Source organism: Notamacropus eugenii, chromosome 2 (genome assembly GCF_028372415.1).
Source record: "Notamacropus eugenii isolate mMacEug1 chromosome 2, mMacEug1.pri_v2, whole genome shotgun sequence".
In the NCBI taxonomy this organism is placed as follows: Eukaryota; Metazoa; Chordata; class Mammalia; order Diprotodontia; family Macropodidae; genus Notamacropus; species Notamacropus eugenii.
Genome location: NC_092873.1, coordinates 484281459 through 484303541, shown reverse-complemented (window position 1 = coordinate 484303541; position 22083 = coordinate 484281459). Strand labels below are relative to the sequence as shown.

The window sequence follows — 22083 nt, the reverse complement described above, 5'->3', positions numbered from 1 at the left end:
ACTTAACCATACCCTGTTATTAAGATCACAAACAAAGCTTTGATGCTAGGTGGTGACTTCTGGGGAGAGGTGGTGTGCTTCCTCTGAAATGGAGTGATGGAAATGGTGACTACAGAGTCTCTGCACCTTACCTTTTAGAGCTTTCCCCTCCCATGCTTCTGTGTGATACGATTTTTCCCAAGGACAGTGTCTGTTGTTCCCTTTTCTAGGGCCTGTCTCTTCTCCTTAAATCAAAACTCTCTGAAAGATAGATTGCCCTCTCTCCCAACCCATACCCATGGAGCTACATTGTCATCTGCCCTGCTACCCCTTTGAGGGTCAGACTATTCTCTGTACTGTTCTGTTAACTTCTCCCTAACTCCATCAGATGGTCCTCTATACCACCATGACCACCATTTTTACTCTATCAGCCACCTATTTCCTTGAAATTGGTTTTGTTCTGGGTAAAAAAATTCCTAATTACAACCTTGCCCACAGACCAATGGAGGTAGTCCAAGAAGAGACTGTCATCCCTGGAAAGTGCCCAGTGGTCTGACAAAAGGGGAACGTGATTGGCCTGTTTTACAAAGGTTGCCCTGCTTTGCCCAACCCCTAGCTCTGGAGAAGTCAACTTAGATGATCCGACCTTGGCTCAAAGGCTTTAAGTTAAACAGATCCAGGGTTGGCCTTGGGCACCAAGCTGACCTAGACAGTTCTACCACATGGCTTGTGAGTTGGTCTCCCATTTTCCCCCTTCAAAGAAATGTTGAAGGAACCTGTCATTTCATGAGTCTGTCCCTTACTCACAAGGATGTAGGAACAAATGGCAATAGTTGCTTCCATTCAGTGTTTGCATTAAGTTTGCCCAAGGATGGGGGCATTCCATGGGGAGAGGAATGTTTGGAAGAATGGAAAAGATGGGAGGGAACCTCATCTGGCTTGGGTGGAGCCTGGGTTTTCCTCTTGTAATAGCAGCCCCTGCCTCTACCTCCCCCTCCTTTCGACAGGCAGACTCAGACAGTGGTGTGGGTCTGGAGTCCCTCTCAATTCCCCTGGAGCACCCCGCTGCCTGTCTCTCATTTGGGGTTTCTGAATTATAAAATGATGGCACACTCAAGCTCCAAGAATAACCGGGCACACAGACAGAAGGCAGCCATTCTGTACTTGGGGCCAAGCAAGAATTATTAAGAAAGGGAGCCTGCTCTGAAGCATCTGTTCCACAAATGCAAGGCCATTGGGGGTGGGGGAAGGGATGGGAGGGGGAGGAGGGATGGCTTCATGAGGGCAGTAGCTTGAGGTTGCATGCACATTACAGAATGGTATCCAGGCCTGGCAATCTGAAAACCTGGCTTGGAGTCTTGGATCTACCAATCACTAGCTATGAGACCTTGTGGTTGAGATGCTTCACAACTCTCTTGGCCATAATTCCTTCATCTTTAAAGTGAGGCATTTGGAATAGATGATCTTTATGATTCCTTTCAGCTCTAACATTCTATGACCTCATCTCTGAGTCGACCAGACTGGAGGCAAAGTGGTGCATGCTCCGTGATATTTATCAGGGCATACTAAAGGGACCTAGACCTCTTCTTCCTTTATTCTCAATTGCACATAGTAAGTGCTCAATAAATGCTTTTATTTTTGTTAATTGATTCATTCCCTTGTCATTACTAGGCTCCAACATGATAATCAATGCAGATGCATTTTATAAATTGAAATGTGTTATTATTATGATTGCAGAGGATCCTAGTTGGAAAGTTATAAGTTGAGATTCCTTTCTAATTCCCTTCTCCAAAACATTCTTAAGGAAGTGTTTAGCACAGAGTCTGGCATGTAATAAGGGTACATACAGTAATACGTGCTTGTTGATTGGTTACTGGATGCCTGGGATCTCTATAGCCCTCAGGGCTTTCCTGCCCAGAGATTTGGGCCTGAGTAGTCAGGTAATCAGCTATAGATGGTCAGATTCATTTGATTATGGCCTGGGTTGTGAGTTTGACAACAAGAGGGAAAAGGGAATAGAAGGGAGCACACATTTATTCATTGTCTTCTACATGCCAGGCACTGTGCTAAGTGCTTTACAAATGTTATCTCATTTGATCCTCACAATAGCCCTGTTAGGTGATTTGATCTTTTTCTCGTTAAGGCAGTCAGAGGTTGAGTGACTTGCTCAGAGTTGCGTGATTGATAAATTTCTGAGGCTAGATTTGAACTCAGATCTTTCTCAGAGCAAGAAGTGAAGGAGTTGGGCAAAAGACACTCAAAATGGTAGAGCAGAAAATGAGCAAGATGGAGACCTGGAATCAACCCAGTTCTAGGAAATAAGCTGAGTAACTTAAGTCTTCCTGCAGGTCTGGTTTAAAGGATGGAATAGCGGCAGTAGTAAAGTGGGGAATGGCCAGGATTAAGAAGTATCGTCCAAAGAGAATTCTTTGCCTTGAATTCTTCTAGTAGAATCATAGAAAAGTATTTAAAGGTCATTTCATCCAAACCCATCTGGAACCATGACCCCCATCATGCTGCCCCCTACCTGCCCTGGCTCCCTCATGTGGAGCCCCACCCACACTTATCCTTCTTGGGCAGAGGCACATGTCCTGGTCCTGTCATGTGAAAAGGGGGAGTAGAATTGTTTTGCTTGGCCCCAGAGTGCCAAACTAGGGCCAGTGTCAGATTTGACTGCCTATGCCATAAGCCCCACGGAGAGAGAGATTTCATCGCAATGAAAGTATAACACCTATTTTATTAAGCTCTCCCACAGAGACTACAAATAGTGTTACTGTATATTTAAGCTCCAAATGGAATGTTGTGGGAAAAGAGGTTTGACACTGCCGTTTGGGGGAGTCACAGCTGCATCCATTACTTTAGGAGGTGCTTATCCCTATAGAATCTAGGATAGTGTCTGTTTCATCTCTGATCTGTGAAGATCTATGAGATAAACTGTGGGAAAGAAAGGTGAGGGCAAACTTCTTTCTTGTGAGATGTTTCTTAACTGTTAGGTTATAATGGAAGCATTATAAAGAGCATTCTATGAGGAGTCTGTAAGCAGTTGGCAAGCGGCAGTGTATTCTGGAGAGTCTGCTTCCTGTGAGGGCTGAAGAGAGCACAATGAAAAAAAAAGAATAATATAACTTATTTTCTGAGAGAATGAATTTATTTCTTGTCTTGAGGAGAAATATGAAGAGGACTCCTGAGAAATTTTAATCAGTATCTGGAATCAACTGAATGATGAAATTGTTTTGGGAAGTGAAGTCAGCTGCTCTTATGGTGGAGACGATGGCTGTGATATCGCTCATAGGCAAAGTAACAATTATTGCTATTTTGGTTTTGTTATTGATTTCTTTCATTAATAAATGATATATTTAGTATTTTGATCTATTTACTCAATAACAGGAGATTAAAGTATTTGATATCTTTATGTAAATAATTGATACTGGGAGAGGAAGTTTCCCTTGGTTTATTTAATAAATAATATATAATGAATTGAGGTAGAAGTTTGAAACATCTGATTAATGATAAAGAGGTTACAATTTTATTAATTTGAAAAAAATCCTTTCAAACATGCCCCTGGATTTCTCTGAAGCTTAGGATAACATAAAGTGTGGAAAGGAATGAAGTGTGAGGTTGAGAGGTGACCTACAAGTGAGTGGAATTAATTCCTTTAATATTTGGGGAGTTGGTCTGGAATTTTTGATTATTTTCTGCCTTTGTCATAGCTACTTTCTCATAGATTCTAAATATAAAGTGACTTGCAGTGCAGACAATTAGTAGCATTAATTATCTATTTTACTGTCTTATTTGACACATTGGCTATTATTTCATTATAGACTGAATAGTACTGATTAATTTAGAATAATTTGATAAATATAAATTTTATTACTATTTTAAAAAATGGGAAGTGGTATGTTTAGCAGTTATTATAATATTTTGGATTGGAAATTCATGGGGGTCTCCTAAATTTAGGATAATTAAAAGCATTGTAAGTGAAAAGAAAATGCTAATTAAAAATTGGGAGATTGCGTGGTTACTTATAGTTACAGTAGACCTGGGAAGTCAACTCAGTCAGTTTTTTGTGAATTACCCATTCTATTGCATCACTAAAAAATGTCAAATACTTTAATAGTAGGGAACAATACTTGGGAAATGATTTACACAGCTCTCATTGAGGAGGAAAATTGACCTAGATGAAATAGAAGCAGTCACTGGGAGTCCCTGTCCAAAAAACCTATGAGATTTAAGAATTTTTCCAGGATTTGAATATTGCTATTGTGAATTTATAAGGAATTATGCTTCTCTTGCTAAACCATTGAATAATCTTATTCATAGATATATAACTGAAGAGAAACAAAACATAAAGACCAATACAAATGTTTTGATGTCATTTGGAGATTACTGGAGAAATAAACGTAAATAAGCTTTTAAAGATCTGATCCATAGACTCATATGAGTGCAAGCATTGGTCTCTACAGATCCGTTCAAGCCCTTTGTTTTATATGCAGATGCACGCTTGAGAGGTTGAGAAGCAGCATGATACTAAGAAGGATGGGCATCAGGAGATGATTGCCTTTGCCAGTAGATTACTTAGGTACAGCGAGACTCACTGTCCTGTTTATGACCTGAAATTCTTGGCTTTGAAATAGGATGTCAGCAAAAAAATTCAAAGCTTTCTATGGAGGTAAATTTCAAATGTTTGCTAATAACAATCCCCTGACATATTTTGACTAGTTTAAAAATGTGGGTAGTAGCATTGGCCAGTTATGAATTTAGGATGTACCAATGACTAGAGAAAGCTAAAGTGCATACCAATACTTCGTCTTGAAGGCACACAAACTATAGTAATAGTAGAAGGACCAAAATTTAAGAATACCTTAATGGACCAAGCTGTAGCAACTGATGCAGCACATGTTTTTTAATCCATAAAGAGAGATAGAATGATGAAACTTTTATTTCAAAGTATATGTGTGTGTGTGTGTGTGTGTATGTATGTATTTGCATGTCTGGGCATTCTAGTGGTAATACCTAAGAAAAGAGTGAAAGTTACATGTGGTATCCAAAGGGCAGAATTAACACCCAATGGTAACAGCTGAAAATGAAAGTTCTACCAGAGAGCATGCCAGCAGTGTATGTTAAAATGACCTTCTTGTCTCAATTGTGTGTGGATAATTGGTGGAGAGAGAAAGCAAATGCTTGATAAAGGACCACAGGAAATAATACAAGCTAAGTATTAATGCTAAAGGATTCAGTATAGTTCCCAGAAAGTATTCTGCCATTGAGACAATGGTGGACATTAGAGTTGTGCAATGGAATACTGAGTAGGATCATTATAATTCTCACATGTGCTGTCAGGAGGCAGTTACATGATAAGCGAGAACATATATTATGTTCATCAAAGCTCTATGTGATGACATTTGCATATGAGTCAAGAAAGGACATAGGAAGTAATAAGGAACAGATTTTACTGACCCAAGATGACTGATGACTGTTGATATCACCAAGTGTGCGATTTGTGCTTGTGTTCATCCAAAGAAAAGTACTACTAGTTAATGTGCAATGTTTGGAGAAGGTAACCACGAGCAAAATTTTAGAACTTCTCTGTTTGACTTTTATCACTGGAAGGGCACAGTAAGAGCATAAGTCATGTTTTAGTAGTGACTGATCATTTTACAGATATGCATAGGTCAAAAGGCTTCAATGGTTGTTAAAAGTATTGTGGGCAAGGTACATTTCATTGTGTAGCTTCTCTGCAAGGATTTGCTCTGGCCAAGACTGAGACTTCAAATACAAATTGCTTAAAGACATTAGTTTTGGTAGGTATTAGGAACTCAAGAATGACACCTTCCTCAAGTAGAACCAGCACCTGAGAGTTTCAATTGAACATTGATGAACTTGTTGGGAATGCTAGATCTTGAAAAGAAATCTCAATGAAGCCAATATGTGGTATTTCCAGTTCATGTCTAAAAAGGCTCCATCCGCCAAATAACATCATTTAGCAGAAATTATGCCATAGGCTTTATGCCATGTTTTCTTAATGATGAGGCATGAACCACACCTACAAATTGGCATGCTTTGGAATCTTGGAGGATGAAAAGGAAGTAGCTACTCACAATCAACTCATTTTTTATTTTTTTTATTTTTTTATTTTTATTTTTGGTCCAGAAAAAATTTGAAGAAAGCTATGACTTTAGTTCAGAAAAATTTTAACAGAAATGAACAGTTTCCAAGTTGATTATCTGGGATTACTTGCAAGTAATAAAGTTTTACTGAAAAACTTTGGGATTTAAGGAACTCACAAATTATCTGATAGATGGAGATACACAAATTTTCAAGTTGTTGAAAGACTGGACAACTTGCCAGCATATACAATAATATCAGAGAGTGTAATTGGGGTATGCATATAAAAACAATTCACAGAAGCTTTCTATTGAGAAGCTGAGGAGTAAATGGAAAGTAAGAACAATTAGTTAAGGGGACTTCCAGGAGAAAAGGTCATTTCGAAGTTATATTTAGCCAGTTAGCTACATAAGGAAGAATGTGTTACAGTTAGAGTGCTTCACAAATGGCATGGATTTTCTCAAGAAGTAATTTCCTAAACACTGGCAATCCTCAAGAAGAGTCTGGACGCCCACTTGTTGGGAAGCTATAGGCAGAATCCACACTTGAGGTCAGTTTGGACTTATGATCTGAATTCCCTTACCCTGCTAAAATTTCAGGATCTTGTGACTGCTTTCATTTTTTCCCACCTCACCCCGTATTCCTTTAAAAAAAAGGTTTCAGTCTTATGTTCCATTGTCCAAAGACTCTGTCTGCCTTTCAAAGTGATAGCTAGCTATTCAAATGAATTAATCCATGCTAAAATGTGTCTTAAAGTACTAAGGACTTCTTTTTCTCTAGCTTGCTAAAATGTGGACTTTTATAGGAGTCTTCTGGAACCAATGCCTTAACCCAAACAAGTGGGTGTGGTGGTAGGAAATATAAGCCATAGCATGTGAATGGAGGAGATGTGTTGGGCCTTTGGGTACCCCTCAAATGTTATTGCATATGTAGCTGCTTGTCCCATCTCCTTGCCCACAGGCCTTGCTGGCCATGAAATATTCAACATCCTAGGTGGGTGGGAGGTTATGACCAATATAATTCTGTTTGGAAGTAAAAGCCAGTTAATGAATCCAAAAAAAGATAATCAAAAACACACGGTTGGGTGGGGGTGGAGGAGGGAACAGAAAAGCAACCGGAAGAATAACAATTAATTCTTTTATTGCAAAACTCCTTCACTTTCCAAAGAACTGGGCAAAGGTACAGAAATCATAACATTACCATAGGCAGGGAGTCTGGCCCTGAGGAAGGAAAGTTTTGAAAAAAGTGAAATTCCCTTTGGAAAATCACCTAACTAATGATATCCACAAGGCTGGGAAATATAATTTGTAACCCATATGACCAGAAGACATGACAGAAAGCAGCCATACTTTCTAAGTGTGCCAGGAGTGAGGGTGCTCTTTAAATTAAAGGTGGCTCAGCGTGATCGTGAGAATCACAGAATTTTAGAGTTAGAAAGAACCTCAGGGATCATCCTGTATATCCCAGACCTGAAAAATAATTCTCCCTAGAACACACCCAACAAAGTGGTCTTCAAGTCTTTGCTTGAAGACTGTCAATAAGTTGAAACCTGCTCAAACAGTTGATTCCATTTTGGGATGTTCTTTCCCATCTGCAGGTTCTAAACATTATTCCTGGTTCTGTCTACTGGGGCTGAAAGAAACAAGCTTCCTCCCTCTGCTACATAGTGATATTTCAGATAGTTGAAGACACCAAAATCTTGGCTTTCTAGTTTTCCTGGGATTGTCCAATGGTGAGTTCTTATCAGAGAAGTTGGAGTCTTTGGGTTTATCAAACATTAGATTTCTACAGTTATTGACTACTGTGTCTGCTGTACCTAACCACTGATCCACCACTTTATTTCTTGGCTACTATGCAATAGTTTTGCTGATTGCTGCTTTAATAACAAATTTTTACATCTGATATGGCTAGGTCCCTCAAATATCTTAGATGGTCCATCAATAAGCATTATGAAGCACCTACTATGTACTAGTCACTGTGCTAGTGATACAAAGAAAGCTAAAAGTTTTCTCTTCTCAAGGAGCTCACAGTCTAATAGGAAGAGACAACATGTAAACTATGAAGTACAAACAAACATATATATGACCAATCAGAAATAATCAACAGAAGTAACATTCTAATGGGGGAAAACAATACATAAAAGGGAGCTGCAAAATAGGGGCAGGGCAGGAGAAGATACTCACAAGGGGGAATGGTAGAGAAATCCATAGAGTCAAGAGCAGAGTAAGGAGACCAGTAAAGGAGTGAGCCTTAAGTATGAATCAGGAAAGGCTTCTTGTAGGAAGTGGGATTGAGCTGGGACTTGAAGGAGATGGTCTATGTCCATTCATTCATTCATCTGTCAATTTAACAAGTATTTGTTAAACGTCTTCTATGTTCCAGGTACTATGCTGGTAACACGACAAAAATGAAATCGTTCCTGCCCTCAAGTGTTTATGTTCTTTTGGGAAACTATAATGTACATATATGCAGATCTGTATATATATATTTAGGTAATTATGAAGCATGCAAAAAATAAATTTAAAGTAATTTCTAGAGGTAAGATAAGGATGATAGTAATTGGGGGAAGATGAAGAAAAACTTTCTGTAGAAAGTTGTAATTGAGTTGAACCTTAGAAGAGTCAGGAATTCTATGGAGTAGAAGTGAGGATGATGTGCATTCCATCCCTATTCAAAGGCAGAGAAAGAAGATCTGAAATGCCACCTATATGGAATAGAAGGAAAGCTAGTTTGGCTTAAAGAATAGTGCATGAAGGAGAGTAATACCTAAGAAATCTGAAAAGGTAGGCAGAAAACCCAGGAGGTCATATAACGCACCGAAAAGGTCTATATTTGGCTTGGTTGCAAGGGGCATGTCATTGGGGGGGGGGGGGTGGTTGGGATAAAATTGGTATATTGCCTTTGCAGAGGAAAAAAATTTTTAACCAGAAAATTCTAAGTTATTTTAAAAACAAACTAAAACTGAAATCCCTTTTCCTGAAAATGTTTAATTGGAGGCTGGCTGATCATTTGTTAGGAATGTCATAGATGGGATTTCTGCTGCAGATGGTAGTTATCCTGTGTGACCTCGAAAGTTCCTTTGAACTCTAAGACTGATTATATGAAAAGTATTTTTCCAATAGGAAATATGTTTTTTGTTTTTGTTTTTTTAACAACACAGTTTAGAAATGATTCTGTTCCAAGTCAAGGAGTTGGTGAACTCTCTCTATGTCAAAGAATGCTATGCCCAGAAAGAGACTTAGTAATCATTCAGTTCAGAGCAGTCAGTTGAACCGTGAGTGACTTGGGGGTGGCTTGGACTCAGTCTTTCTTGGAACTGAAATCCTGGGCTGGGCCTATGATACATCATGGTTCTAAGGCACTGAATGTCCTGTCAAACTCTCTCTCCTCGAATAGAGAGGAGGCAGAGTGCAGTATAAAATATATCTGGGCTTGGGAATCAAGAGACATAAATTCTAGTCCCACCTCCCTGTATTACCTCAGGCAGGCCTCTTCCTTTATTTGGACCCAGTTTTCTCACCTGTAAAATTAAGAGGTTGGATTTGTTCATGTATAAGTTCCCTTCTAGTTTTAACATTATAGGATTTTACACTGCTGTTCAAACCAAGAAAACAATTCCTGATGATAAAGTGGGAAAGTTAAAAGCCTAGAAGGGACCTGGAAAGATCTTATAAGTTGTCCATTCCCCTGCCTTTAAACACGACCATCCCTGAAGTACCCCCAGAGAAAGGTCTTTCTGGTTTTGAAGGCCTTCATGGGAGAAGAAATAAAATATATGGCTTGAGAAACACCACCAACCAGCCTATTGTAGGGACAGTTAGTGTTAGTTAACAGTTGGCTAACTAACTGTGTTAAAACACATTGTTTTGTCCTTCTTAGGTTTCTCCAGTTTCCCTCTGATTTATCTGCTTTGGAGGAAGAAAGAGCAAGTTTAAATGCCTTTTAGGGTAATATTATTATAATTATAAGGTTAATAATGCATTTCTTTTGTAAGTACTTCATATCCACAAAGTCACGGATTTAGTGCTGAAAGGGAACTTGGAGGCCATTGAATCTAACTCCCTCATTTTGAGATAAAGAAACAGGTAGGTAGGTAGGTAGATAAACACAGATAGACAGAGAGACACAGACAGATAGAAAGATAGATGGATAGATAGAAAGAGAGACAGAAAGATAGAAAGACAGGTAGAAAGATAGACAGAAAGACAGGCAGAAATAAAGATAGATAAATAGACAGAAAGATAGGTAGACAGATAGACACAAAGACAGGCAGACAGGAGACAGACAAAAAAAGAGACAAATAGAAAGATAGGTAGGTAGACAGATAAAAAGATAGACATACAGATAGACATACAGATAGCCAGATAGATAGATAGAACATTTATTAAATGCTTACTATTGCCAGGCATGTTGTTAAGTGTTGGAAATACAAATATAATCAAAAAGAAAGAGAGCTCTTGCCTTCAAAGATCTTACATTGTAATAGAGGAAGACCACACAGAAAAGGGAATTGAACAGTAGGAGGGAAGGGGACCCACATGGGGCAAAGGATGGTAGAGAAAGTCAGAGTGAGAACAAGGAGAGACTGAAGGGAGTAAGTGTGGACACTTCCTCAAAAGGAGGTTCCAGGAGGAATTCATCAGAAGATGGGGCCACTGGGGCAGAGGCATCTTCTAGGGGGAGAAGGCTGTTGGACGTAGTGGAGAAGACTAGGGTCAGGCAGAGAACCACAGAAATGTTAAATGCCTCGCCCCTGGTTACACAGCTAGTGCGTGTCTGATAGAATCTTCAAACTTAGATCTAGTATCTTATCCACGATACCATGTAGTTCCAGCTTTCAATCTATGATCCTGTGATTCTGTTTTTCATAATGCTTTTATATCCATGACTTCATTTGATCCTTAAGCATCACAGTGATGAGGGAGAAGCAGGATGGTGCTAAGGAAAGAACATTGGAAGTAGAATCCAAGGAACTGGGTTTGAGGCCTGGCTGTGCTATTGACTTCCTATATGGCTGAAGGGGAATCCCTTTACCACTCTGGACCCCACTTTTTCATCTTTAAATGATATTCTCCAGGGTCCTTTTATATGAACCCATTCTTTCCCCCATTTCCCACCAGCTTTGGGACTCTTTTGAACCTCTCCATCATCCTCTTTTCAACTTTCTTTTGTGTGTTATTTTCCCCATTACACTGTAGATTCCTTGGGGGCAGGGATCATCTTTTTTTTAAACTTGTATTTATATCTCTGGTGCTTAGCACAGGGCCTGGCATGTAGTAGGTGCTTAATAAATGTTTATTGACTAATCATGTATGACAGGCAAGGTGGTTATTATTATTCATTTGCTAGATGAAAATCAGTCACACAGGGGAAGCAATTTACCCCAAGTCACAAAATGTAGTAGCTGGTAACTGAATCCAAGCCTCCTGAATCTTGACTATTGGAATCATCGTAAGTATCTTCAGCTTCCTGAGGGACCATCAGGTGGAAGAAGGATTAGGTGTGATTGGCTTGGTCCAGAGGAGCAATAGCTGAGAACATCAAAGAGGATCATTTAGCCTTGGTATTGGGACAAGGATTCTCAAAATGAGATCTATCGAAAAATGGAGTGAACTTCTTTGGGAGGCAGCAAGTTCCAATTTACTTAAGATCTTTAGGCAAAGTCTGGATGCTCACTCACTGAAGATGTTATAGTCCATTCTGGTTCAGGTGTGGGCTTAGATTAGACCATTCCAACTTTGGGATTCTTCTGTCCACTCCCCTGGGAGCCTTTTAAAATAAACACACATTAAACATGTTGACTGGGAGAGAAATAAACACAAAAAACTACTCTATATGCAGATAATTTTTTAATAAATCAGACCATATCCATGGAAGAATTCTTGTTTGGGACAGAAAGATGTTTTAGAAACATGAGCTTTATAAGGGAAGGCTTTTAGTTTTTTTGAGGGAAGGGCTATGGGGGGAGAGTGGGCAGGTGAAGGTTACATACCTACCTCATCTGATTCTTACTACAACTCTGTGAGGAAGTACTGCAGATATTATTATACCCCCATCTAACAGATGCAGCAACTGAGACTCGGAGAGGTTGACTTGTCCTTGGTCACATAGCTAGTGTCAGAAGTAGGATTAGAACCTAGATCTCTCTTGATTTTTCCTTTAGCCCTCTTTTCCACTCATACCTTTCCTTGTGTAATATTACTGTGGGGGGGGGGGTGAGTGGAGATAGTAGTGATTTGAAAAAAAGGGAGAGAGGAAAGGAAAAGGAAAAAAAAACATTAATGAAAACTTTTAAAGATGAGAGAACTGAAGAAGGTATGGGAAAGGAAGCAGACAGCCAGAGAGTTTGTTGGTAATTTTTTGTTGTTGTTGAAACAATCAGGTTTAAGTGACTCAGCCAGGGTCACAGAGCTAGTGTCTGAGGCTGAATTTGAACTCAGGTCCTCCTGACTGAAGGACTGGTGCTCTACCTACTGTGCCACCTAGCTGTCTCCAGTGTTGGTAGAATAGGCACTTAAAGAAACAGTCTGGACATATTTGAGGCAACTAGGGGGTACAGTGGAGAGAGTGCTGGACTGGAAGTCAGGAAGACCTGAGTTCAAATCCTGCCTCAGACACTAGCAGTGGAATCCTGGGCAAGTCACTTAAGATTTCTCAGTTTGAGTTTCCTCATCTATGAAATGACTCTAACAATAGCAGCTCCCCCCCAGCATTATTGTGAAGATCAAGGTGGATAAGAGATATAAAGTACTTTACAAATCTTGAAGCTCTCTATAAATATTTGCTAATAATATAAGAAAAATTCCTACTTTCATACATGATCATATTTTTTCTGTTCTTGGCATATCAAAATATGGATAATTGTAGGTGTTTGTTAATTAAAAGAATATAAAAAAAGATGTGATGGGTCACGTTTTTAGAATACTTTATGGTTTATTGTTGTTCAGTCATGTCTGATTGTTTGTGACCCCATTTGGGGTTTTCTTGGTAAAGACACAGGAGTAGTTTGCCATTTCCTTTTCCAGCTCATTTTTAAGATGAAGAAATGGAGACCAACAGGGTTAAGTGACTTTCCTAGGATCACACGACTAATTAAATGTCTGAGGTCAGATTTGAACTCAGAAAGATGTCCTGACTCCAACCTTGGCACTCTATACACTATAGCACCACCTAGTGTCCTTGCTTCATGATGACAAGTACTTTTTTGTTTTGTTTTGTTTTACATTATTTCATCAGATCACCACAGCAGTCTTTTTAAGTAGATGCTAGAATCATGAAATCTGGGCTGGTAGGGACTTCTGAGTTCAGTTAGTCCAAGCTGTGCCTCAAGCAGGAATCTCTTCTGTCATATTCTTGACAAGTGGCTACCCATTTTAAGGATGAACAATCTCTGAGAGATTAAATGACTAGGTAGTATCAGAGGCAGGATTTGAACTCAGGCTTCTCTTCCAGTCCTCTTTTTCACCGTACCATATTACATCTTAGGCTTTTTCTTGTGCAATATCACTTTTGAAGTGAATTCCAAATGGACAAAAGATTTTAGATTGGAAAATATGAATTAAAAGATCATAAGAATTTCAGATTTTGACAAAATTTTGTCATGAGGAGGGGTCCATTGAGGGGGGGGCTGGCATTGAAGTTAAGTCTGCCTCTCGTTAGCATCTTCCTTAATGATCTAGAAAGAAACACATGTGATATTATTTAAAAAGACCAGATGTTATTAATTACAAGGATCATTTGAAATAGAAAATAGTTACCCAGGGATCAACAGTGATCCTGGCAGGAAAGGGGAAGGTTCAACTTGGAAAAATGCAGATTAATGTATCCAGGGGAAAAAGACCTGAAAAGACAGATGTTCAGTGTCAGTCCATTGACTTGTCAGAGCTTCTTGCTGCCAAGGAGCGTGAATGCGAGACATCAGTGCATCTCAGTAACTTAAGAGAGGCAGCCGGGCCAAGACTGAGACAATGGGAGAGGACCTGAATAGGGGGGAATAAGTTTAGATATTTCTAAATTTCGAGTACTGGGAAAAAGAATAGGTGAAGAAAATCTCACACGAACAAACAAACAAGCATTCTGACTTGAAATTTGGAGGGCAGCCTCTGCCTCATGTCAGGATCATCAGAAATTGCTGTGCCATTTTCTGTGTATCTCCTCATTGGACCTAGAGGAAAACAAGAGATATAAGGTTACGTAGAGGCTTTGGACTCCATCAAGGACTATACTTAAGGAAATTTCAAGTGTACCTAGATTCTCTGATCACATGATTTGTAGTTAGAAGGGCACTTTTTTTTAGTCCAACTCTCTCATTTTGCATATGGGGAAACTGAGGCACAGAGACAGGAAGTAAGTTGCCCAGGATCACTCTGGTACTGTGTGACAGAGTTAAAATGTGAATCCAGTTCCTCTGCTAAGAACATTACTCTCTTCCTACTCTCCTGGATTTGTAAACTCAGTCATCCTGGAATATAAGCTAATTGGCGTGTAGTATTGAACCTGGAGTCAAGAGGATTTGATTTCAGATGTGGTCTCAGATACTAACTGGTCTTGTAACCATCAACAAGTTACTTAACTTCTGCCTGCCTCAGTTTTCTTGACTCTAAAACAGGGATAATGCTATCACCCCCCTCCCTTGGCTGTTGTGAGGATCAAATGAAATACTTGTAAAATGCTTAGCTTAGTGTCTGGCATACAGGAAGTGCTTAATAAATGCTTGTTCTCTTTTCCACTCTTTCCTCAGCTCTATATTGAATCAGCTGACAAACATGAGCCTAAATTCACCTCTTGGACAGAATGTCAGGCTCTGGGCTTACAAAGACAACATTGAACCGGCCCCAACTCTTAAAGAATTTGTATTCTGTTTGTCAAATCCTATACATTCTAACTTCTAGAATGTCTGTTGAATCAGTCCCCTTTGTCTACTCACCACTTGTTCTTCATGTGCGAGTAATGAAAAAAAACTTTATAAAAATAATAAAAACATGCTAATTTGATATATAAAGTATAATATATATTTTATTATTTTGACTATTTAATCATCTTAAATTATTAATTGTAAATTTTTATTATATATTTGATATATTTATATACATGCATTTATATGTTTAATTTTATGTTAATTTTACTATTTATTATTACATCAATATATAATAATATAATAATATATTATACTAACTCATTTGCTCTCATTTTCATTTCCTAGACTTTCTGAAATTCTAAGGATTTGTTGCTCCTTTTAAAAAAAAGTTTAAACATGAGAGACATTTCACAAGCACTTCCCAATGGATTGTTTACTGTGCTTATTACAAGGGTGAAGAGACAGCCTTACTTATACCATAACTCTCTTCTAAAAGTCTATGACAGGGATGGGGAACCTGTGGGACTGAGGCCACGTGTGGTACTCTAGGTCCTTAAGTGTGGCTGCTCTCAAGGACCTAGAAGGCCACATCTGGACTCAAGGCTGCAGGCTCCCCCACCCCTTGTTTATGGACATTGCAACTGGTTTGAAAGACCCTAAATATTTTTTCTGCACTTGGCCAAGACTGAGCAGCCCATTGGAATGCAGGTGCACCCCTCTTTGAATGAATCACTGGCTGCTCAGACTCCGGTTCTTAAGGATACAGTGAGTTAGGATGGCCAACAAAAGGTCACCAAGTTCAAATTCTATTAGTACAGCCTGGCAAATTCTCAGCGTGAGGTCCACTATCATCCTAACTCTTCCCCAAAGTTTAAAACTTTTTAATAGGATTTACTCATAGAAAATAGCTCTATAATTAACTTTGTGTAAGTTTGTGCTTCTCCAACATGTAAAAATAATACTGACCTTTCATTTTACTCACCTTTAACTCTCAAAGTAACCCTGTGATGCTGGCACTGCACTTATTAGTATTCCCATTTTGCAGGTGGCAAAATTGAAACTTGGAAATTGAAACTGTGAGTCATACAGCTCACAAATATCAGAGATGAGATCTGAACTCAAGTCCTTCTGACTCTAAGTCATGCACACTTTCCTTCCTACTCTCCTGTAGTCTACTCTGATTTCTCTATTAAAATTTCTTTGAAGAAGTTTTGGGTTCTTTATATACCTATTTCCCTAAACACTCCAGTATATGAAGACCCGGAGGCTTAAACACCTCTTTCAGAATGTCTTTTCCTCTCATTTCTACAATTTGCTCACTCTGAGAAGAATGCATAAAGACCAGATGTGGAGAACAAATGAAAGGGTAAAATTACTGGGCAAGGTTGGAGTCAGTTTTATTGCTGAGAGGCAGCTTTCCTTTGTAGAGTCCTAGAATGCTCTCCCTCCTCACCAATCCATAACTCCCTTCAGGTTTCTACTCAGGAATCATTTCCATCTACAATTTAGTCTTAGAGAGTTATCTCAGGCTTGTCAAACAGCTTGCCCATGGTCACGAAGCTAGTAAAGGTTCTTCCTAGATACTGTGTTTCTGCTTATGTTGTGCAACCTACTGGTGAACATCACTGGACTTTGAAGGGCATTTGGAGAGATATTTCTGAATAGTCTGGTCTTTTGATCCCTTTTGAATCATTCTGAGTTTATCTTTGCAAAGGTCACTGTTGCTAGCATCTGGATTTCAGCACAGGAGGGCAGAGGAACTTGGGATGCTTTCAGAGTGGGTCTGATGGCAAACTGTTTTGGCCAAGCCCAAGCTCCTGAGCTGAGTCAATCTATATACACCCCAAAGTATAGCCTAGGAAAGAAATGGTTCCTAGGGGTAGTGCCTAGAGGAAGTGTCTGTGCCAATCCATCGGAAAAGGATACTGATTGCAATCGCTTTAGTCCCCTTGCAAGTGCTGGAGGGAAGGGTGGACTTGTATGGAATAAAATCACCCACTAGCCTTAGCTGAGCATGTTTTATGGCTCTGAGTGGTTTATGTCCTTCATTTGTTCTTTAGTTTATGTGCCAGGAAGTTCAGAATAATTGAGGGTGTGGTCTGTTGGGGATATGTACCTAATCTCACAAATTTGATGTCTTATAAAAATGTGAAATTATACCTGCTGGGTCTTTCCATTGAGCTTATGGAAGTGCCTCTGGAAACTATGGGTCAGAAGCCTTTGGCTATGGAACAGATGTGAACAGGAACACTGAACTCAGAGTCATGAAACTTGAATTTTTTGACCTTGCTGATAACTAACTATGTGGCAAAAGCCTCTCTGGGTCTCAGTTTCTTCAGTTCTCAAAGGGAAAATGAAAAGATTTGAGATTTTTATAGCCTTTATATATAGTATCTCATCTGGTCCTGTGAGATATGTGAGATAAGTATTCTTATTATTCTGCCTATTTCACAGATGAGGAAACTGAAACTTATAGAGTCTAAGTGACTTGCCTGGGGTCACACAGCAACATTTGAAGTCAAATGCTCCTGACTTCAAGCCTAGCATCTCTCTGAACAGTGGTGGCACCACTATGTCACCTAGCTGTGTCTGATTGTCACCTGAGAGGTAGGTGATACTATTATGCCATTTTACAGTTAAGGAAACTGAGTCTGATGGAGGTTTCCTGCCCAGCGTCACACAGCTAGTAAATGTCTGAGGCAGAAATCTTATTTTCTCCAAATCCAACTCTTTGCTATCTATCTGCCTTATATAGAATGAGTAAACTTATATAGAGCTTAACTAAAGGAACTCTAGCCCAATGCTGTTTGATTTTAAGTCTACCCCAGCCCTTGTGTTTGAGTGGATGTCTTTTTCTCCAGGTCAAGCAAGCATTTTGATCGTCAGCCTAACGGAGGTTGGGCTTGTTTTCTGTGTCCCTGGGAGAGCAGGACTGTCTTTGTCTCTGTTAGACTGTGTGTGTCAGGAAAGAGTTAGATGACTGGTCTGAATTCTCCAGGTCTGGGAGGAGGGGACTGGTAATGAGAACTGGCCCTAGATTAGTCTGACAGGGCCTGGTTCTAAGGTCCCCTCCCACCTTCCTAATAATACAGAAAGGATAACCTTGTGGTATCCACCAGGCATGGTAAGCATCCCACCACATCACAAGACTAGTGAGTTGTCTGAAAGTCACAATTTGAATAGTGCTTGGAACAATTCTACCCTTATCAATTAAATGCGATAATATTTGTAAAATGCTTTGCTAACCTAAAAGAGCTATATAAAAAACTGTTACTGTGAGGATCAATTTACCTGGAGAGACAGAACATTCATCAGGCTCCATTGGAAGATGAGCTAATGTCAGTGGTTCCAGTGATGAAAATAGCTCCAGGAGGCAGGGCTGGGGATTTCTGGTTTGCAGAGTATAATTAAGATTTTTCCTGTGTCATTGCACACGATAATTATATCATTTCGTACTACCTTCAGTTCCGTAATTAGATAGAAAGGCATTAATCGTGCAGACATAATGATCTATTCAGATTTACTTTTGAATCTTCGCTTTTAAACCAAATTAACACAATAATGAAAAATATTTCAGGAGAAGCTAGCATATCTGAGGATAGTCCTAGGGAAAGGGTAAGCTCTTTTAAGGGAAGAGCCTATGGTTTAGGAAGCAACTGGGAATATTCCTACTAGTCCTTATGCCTCAATTAGATGCAGATTTTACTGCCTGGCATGACAGGAAGGCCATGCTGAGACCTGGAAAGGTGGAGTATATCCCTAATCTTCTGAAAATGGACTTTGCTTAATTGGAAAACTTTAAGGCAACCTAGGTGCTTAATGAGTTATAGTAATTGGAAAAGTAATGAATTTAGGCGTAATTCCAGAATTATGTTAGGATTACTCAGTCACTTTGGAGTTTTCTGGGGCAATAATATTTAATTTATGCTTGCATAGGTATAGCTGAGATTTTTGCATTAATTATCATTTCTTGTAGGAGGTGATCTATATCACATATTTCATACCTATTATATGTACGTACACATATATATGTATATATATATATTCTTCATATAGATACAGCTACAGATATATTGATTGGTATAGTGAATTCTTAGTGAGGAAACTCCGTTTTACCTTTATGGATTAGCAACTTTTGTATAATCTATAGTTGCAGAAAGTTACTTGGGGCAATGAGAAGTGTGGTTTGCTCAGGATCACACAGTCTATATTTTTCAGTTTATTAGGGGAAAGACTTGAATGTAAGTTTTCCTAATTCTGAGGCAGACTCTCCATTTTCCATCCATTGCCATATATCTGTATATAAATATGTACACTTATATCCACATACATATTATATGTGCATATATACACATATTTGTATATATACATACTATATATACACACAAATATATATATATTTACACACACACACATATACATATATACTTTCATAAAATCCCAGAATTAGAAGGACCTTGAAAGTCATCTAGTTCCATCTCTCTACCTGAAGCAAGAATCCCTTCTCCAGTAACCCCAACAAGCTGTCATCCAGATTCTCTTTGAAGATCTCCAGTACTGGAGGCCTCACTACTTTCCAAGGCACAGATGATGCTATTTTTAACCCATTAAATTGTTCCTAATATTAAGCTAAAATCTGCTTTCTTGTACTTGCCACTCTTTGGTCTTTGTTCTCCCTAACACACTTTTCCATTTTGATCTCTTCTTGTATTTAACTGTGTACATACTATATAACCCCAGAAAAAGTGTATCCTACTAGAGGGAAGACACTGTTCTTGTTTTTCTGCGCATGAGCTTTGCACATAGTAGGTCTCTTAATTTAATTGTGGTTTTGAGTATTATTTTCCCTCTCCTCTCTCTCTTTGACTGCAGTCTTGACCTTAGCTCCATAGTCTGAAAGTCTTAGGGTCCCCGTGAGTTTGACTAGTATTATAATTTAGCAACCTCCAGTCTTTATTTACAAATTACTTTATGGTCTTGACTCTTGACAGCATATTCCAAGGACATACAAAAAGACATAGGCTCCCTTAACTGACTTCAACAAACAATGACTGCCCTCCCCTTTGCTTCCACCAAACTATTTTCTATTGTCCTAGCCTGATTAGATCAACAGCCATGAAATTAGACTTGGGTTTAACATACAGTAGGTGCTTAATAATGCTGTTTGACTTTTACCTAAAAGTCCCCAGAGAACATCTTCATTCATTGGCTTATCAGAGAAAGCAGTTTGGTTGTCCCAGGAAGAAAATGGCAGCTAGATGGCTGGATCTGGAATTAGGAAGACTCATTTTTCTGAATTCAAATTTGTCTTCAGATACTTGCTAGCTGTGTGACCTTGGGCAAGTCACTTCACTTTGCTTGCTTTAGTGTTCTCATTTATAAAATGAGCTGGGGAAGGAAATGGCAAACCACTCCAGTATTTTGGCCAAGAAAACTCCAAATGGGGTCATGAAGAGTAGGACACGACTGAAACGACTGAACAACAAAGGGTTAAAGAGACTATTTCCTCTTTGCTCAGAGTGGGAGAGGGGAGGGAGTGTTGACAAACTCTGAAAAATGAAGAAAAAACAATATTTTTCCAAATATGACTCTGCTAGCTCATGCTGAACAATGAGATGGCTTTCACTCTTGGACACCAAATTGATTCCCAAGGGGAGGCTAAAACAGAGAACAATGACACAGCTGAGACCAAAGTTGCCTGATGTGACTTCCTTTTTTTTGTTTCCCCAAGGAGAGAAGAAGCCTATTTTCTCTTTCTGAGGTTCCAAATACTACCCTGTTGCTAGGTGGGTAGAACTATCTATTAACTGATCCTTTAATATTTACTATACCAAAATTCTATTGGGTCTACTGAAGGATATATGATTAAAAATTAAGATGATTAATTTTTTTTTTTTTGCTATCTTCAAGGTGCTTACAGTCTAACTGAGGAGACAATGACAGCAGTTTGCTTTGTGGGAGTTGTGGCTTGTCCTTCATTCCCTAAGATGACCATGACATCAGGAAGATAATGTCATGACTTGCAGTTGAATTGGATTTGAATGAGGGAGGGCTGTGCAAGTCACCAGCCTCACTTTCTCCTCCAGAGCCATCTGGGTCCAGTGGTCAGATATCAGTCAGGATGACTGGAAGCAGTGGGAGACCTTGGTCTTTTTAAGTTAAGGTCTTTCGGAGTTCTCACTTTTGAGTGAGGCAACACCCATTCAGTGAATAGGCCTGTTTAAGAAGTGAATCAAGGAATGGTCTCTTTTAAAAAACAAAATCAAATTGGGATGGGAAGACCCATGAACCATGAGGACAGGGAGGCAGCAATTGGAGTTAATATCCTTCTCTCCTACTTTGAGTACTGATGAAAATATGTGAACAGCTCTGGACTGGTGTTGCTTAAACCTGTTGCCTACAGAGCTTAGTATGTTGATAGGAGGGAAAACAAAATCAGGCAGGAATGCACAATGACATTTTGGCAGCAAGATTAGGGAGTGGGAGCATGGGTCTGGTAACCAGGTCAAGTCATTGGACTATAGATTTAAATCTGGGAGGGATCATTTCTCTTTGTGTTTGTATCTGAGGTTCTCTTGTGTTGGGTGTGCCCTTCAGAAAAATCTTTTATGTCAGGCTGCACTGTAAGCTGCTGTGGATATTAGGCACAGAGTACGCCAAAGGGCTGGGTAATAAGGACCATGTCACAAGTCAGGGATGGCTTTGGTTTCTGACAACGCCTTCTGAGACCTCTCAGAAGGCCCATGCCAGGAGATCAGGGGATCCCAACAAGATGGCATACACATAGAACTTGGAATGGTTCTTTAGGCAAAGCCTTAGCAAACTACCTGTAAATGAGAGCAGTCTGGGGTGTTAGAAAAGCACTGGGCTTGCAATTAGCCTCAGTATTCACACCTCGTCAATACCCTCAGTATCCTTTGCCTCTGTGATTGTAGACCTGGAGGGGAGGCTGGTGAAGCAAAGAACTCCCCAAACTCGCATTTAAAGAAGGTTCCATTTGTATATTCGTTGATTAAGCACAGTGTCTGGCACATAGTAGGTGTTCAGTAAATATTGAATTACTATTGACTATTGGTCAATAGTCCTAGTGAGTCCTAGATGTCATCTACTGGTAGTTGCAGGACCATAGACAAGTCCCTTTT

At 39.3% G+C, this 22083-nt stretch overlaps 1 protein-coding gene and 1 long non-coding RNA gene across 10 annotated transcripts in view; both read left to right on the top strand.

The window, feature by feature from the left end:
- The window catches only part of DDR2 (discoidin domain receptor tyrosine kinase 2), a 253306-nt gene that overhangs the window by 62657 nt on the left and 168566 nt on the right, over nucleotides 1-22083 (top strand). The window contains exons 1-2 of one of the 9 annotated variants that reach the window (XM_072648778.1): nucleotides 3838-6634; nucleotides 7682-7816. The exons of 6 other annotated variants lie outside the window; for them this stretch is intronic. In XM_072648778.1, coding sequence (XP_072504879.1) covers nucleotides 7814-7816 — 3 coding nt within the window. In that variant the 5' untranslated portion in view covers nucleotides 3838-6634; nucleotides 7682-7813. Of the gene's footprint in view, nucleotides 1-3837; nucleotides 6635-7681; nucleotides 7817-17395; nucleotides 17549-22083 lie in introns of those variants that run through there. 2 more of the 9 variants (XM_072648777.1, XM_072648780.1) reach the window with 2 other exon arrangements.
- Nucleotides 17559-22083, top strand: part of LOC140529838 (uncharacterized) — a 32261-nt gene continuing 27736 nt past the window's right edge. The window contains exons 1-2 of the long non-coding RNA XR_011975702.1: nucleotides 17559-20727; nucleotides 20852-22083. The exon at nucleotides 20852-22083 is cut by the window's right edge and continues 27736 nt beyond it. This is a non-coding gene — a long non-coding RNA (uncharacterized lncRNA). The remainder of the gene's footprint in view (nucleotides 20728-20851) is intronic.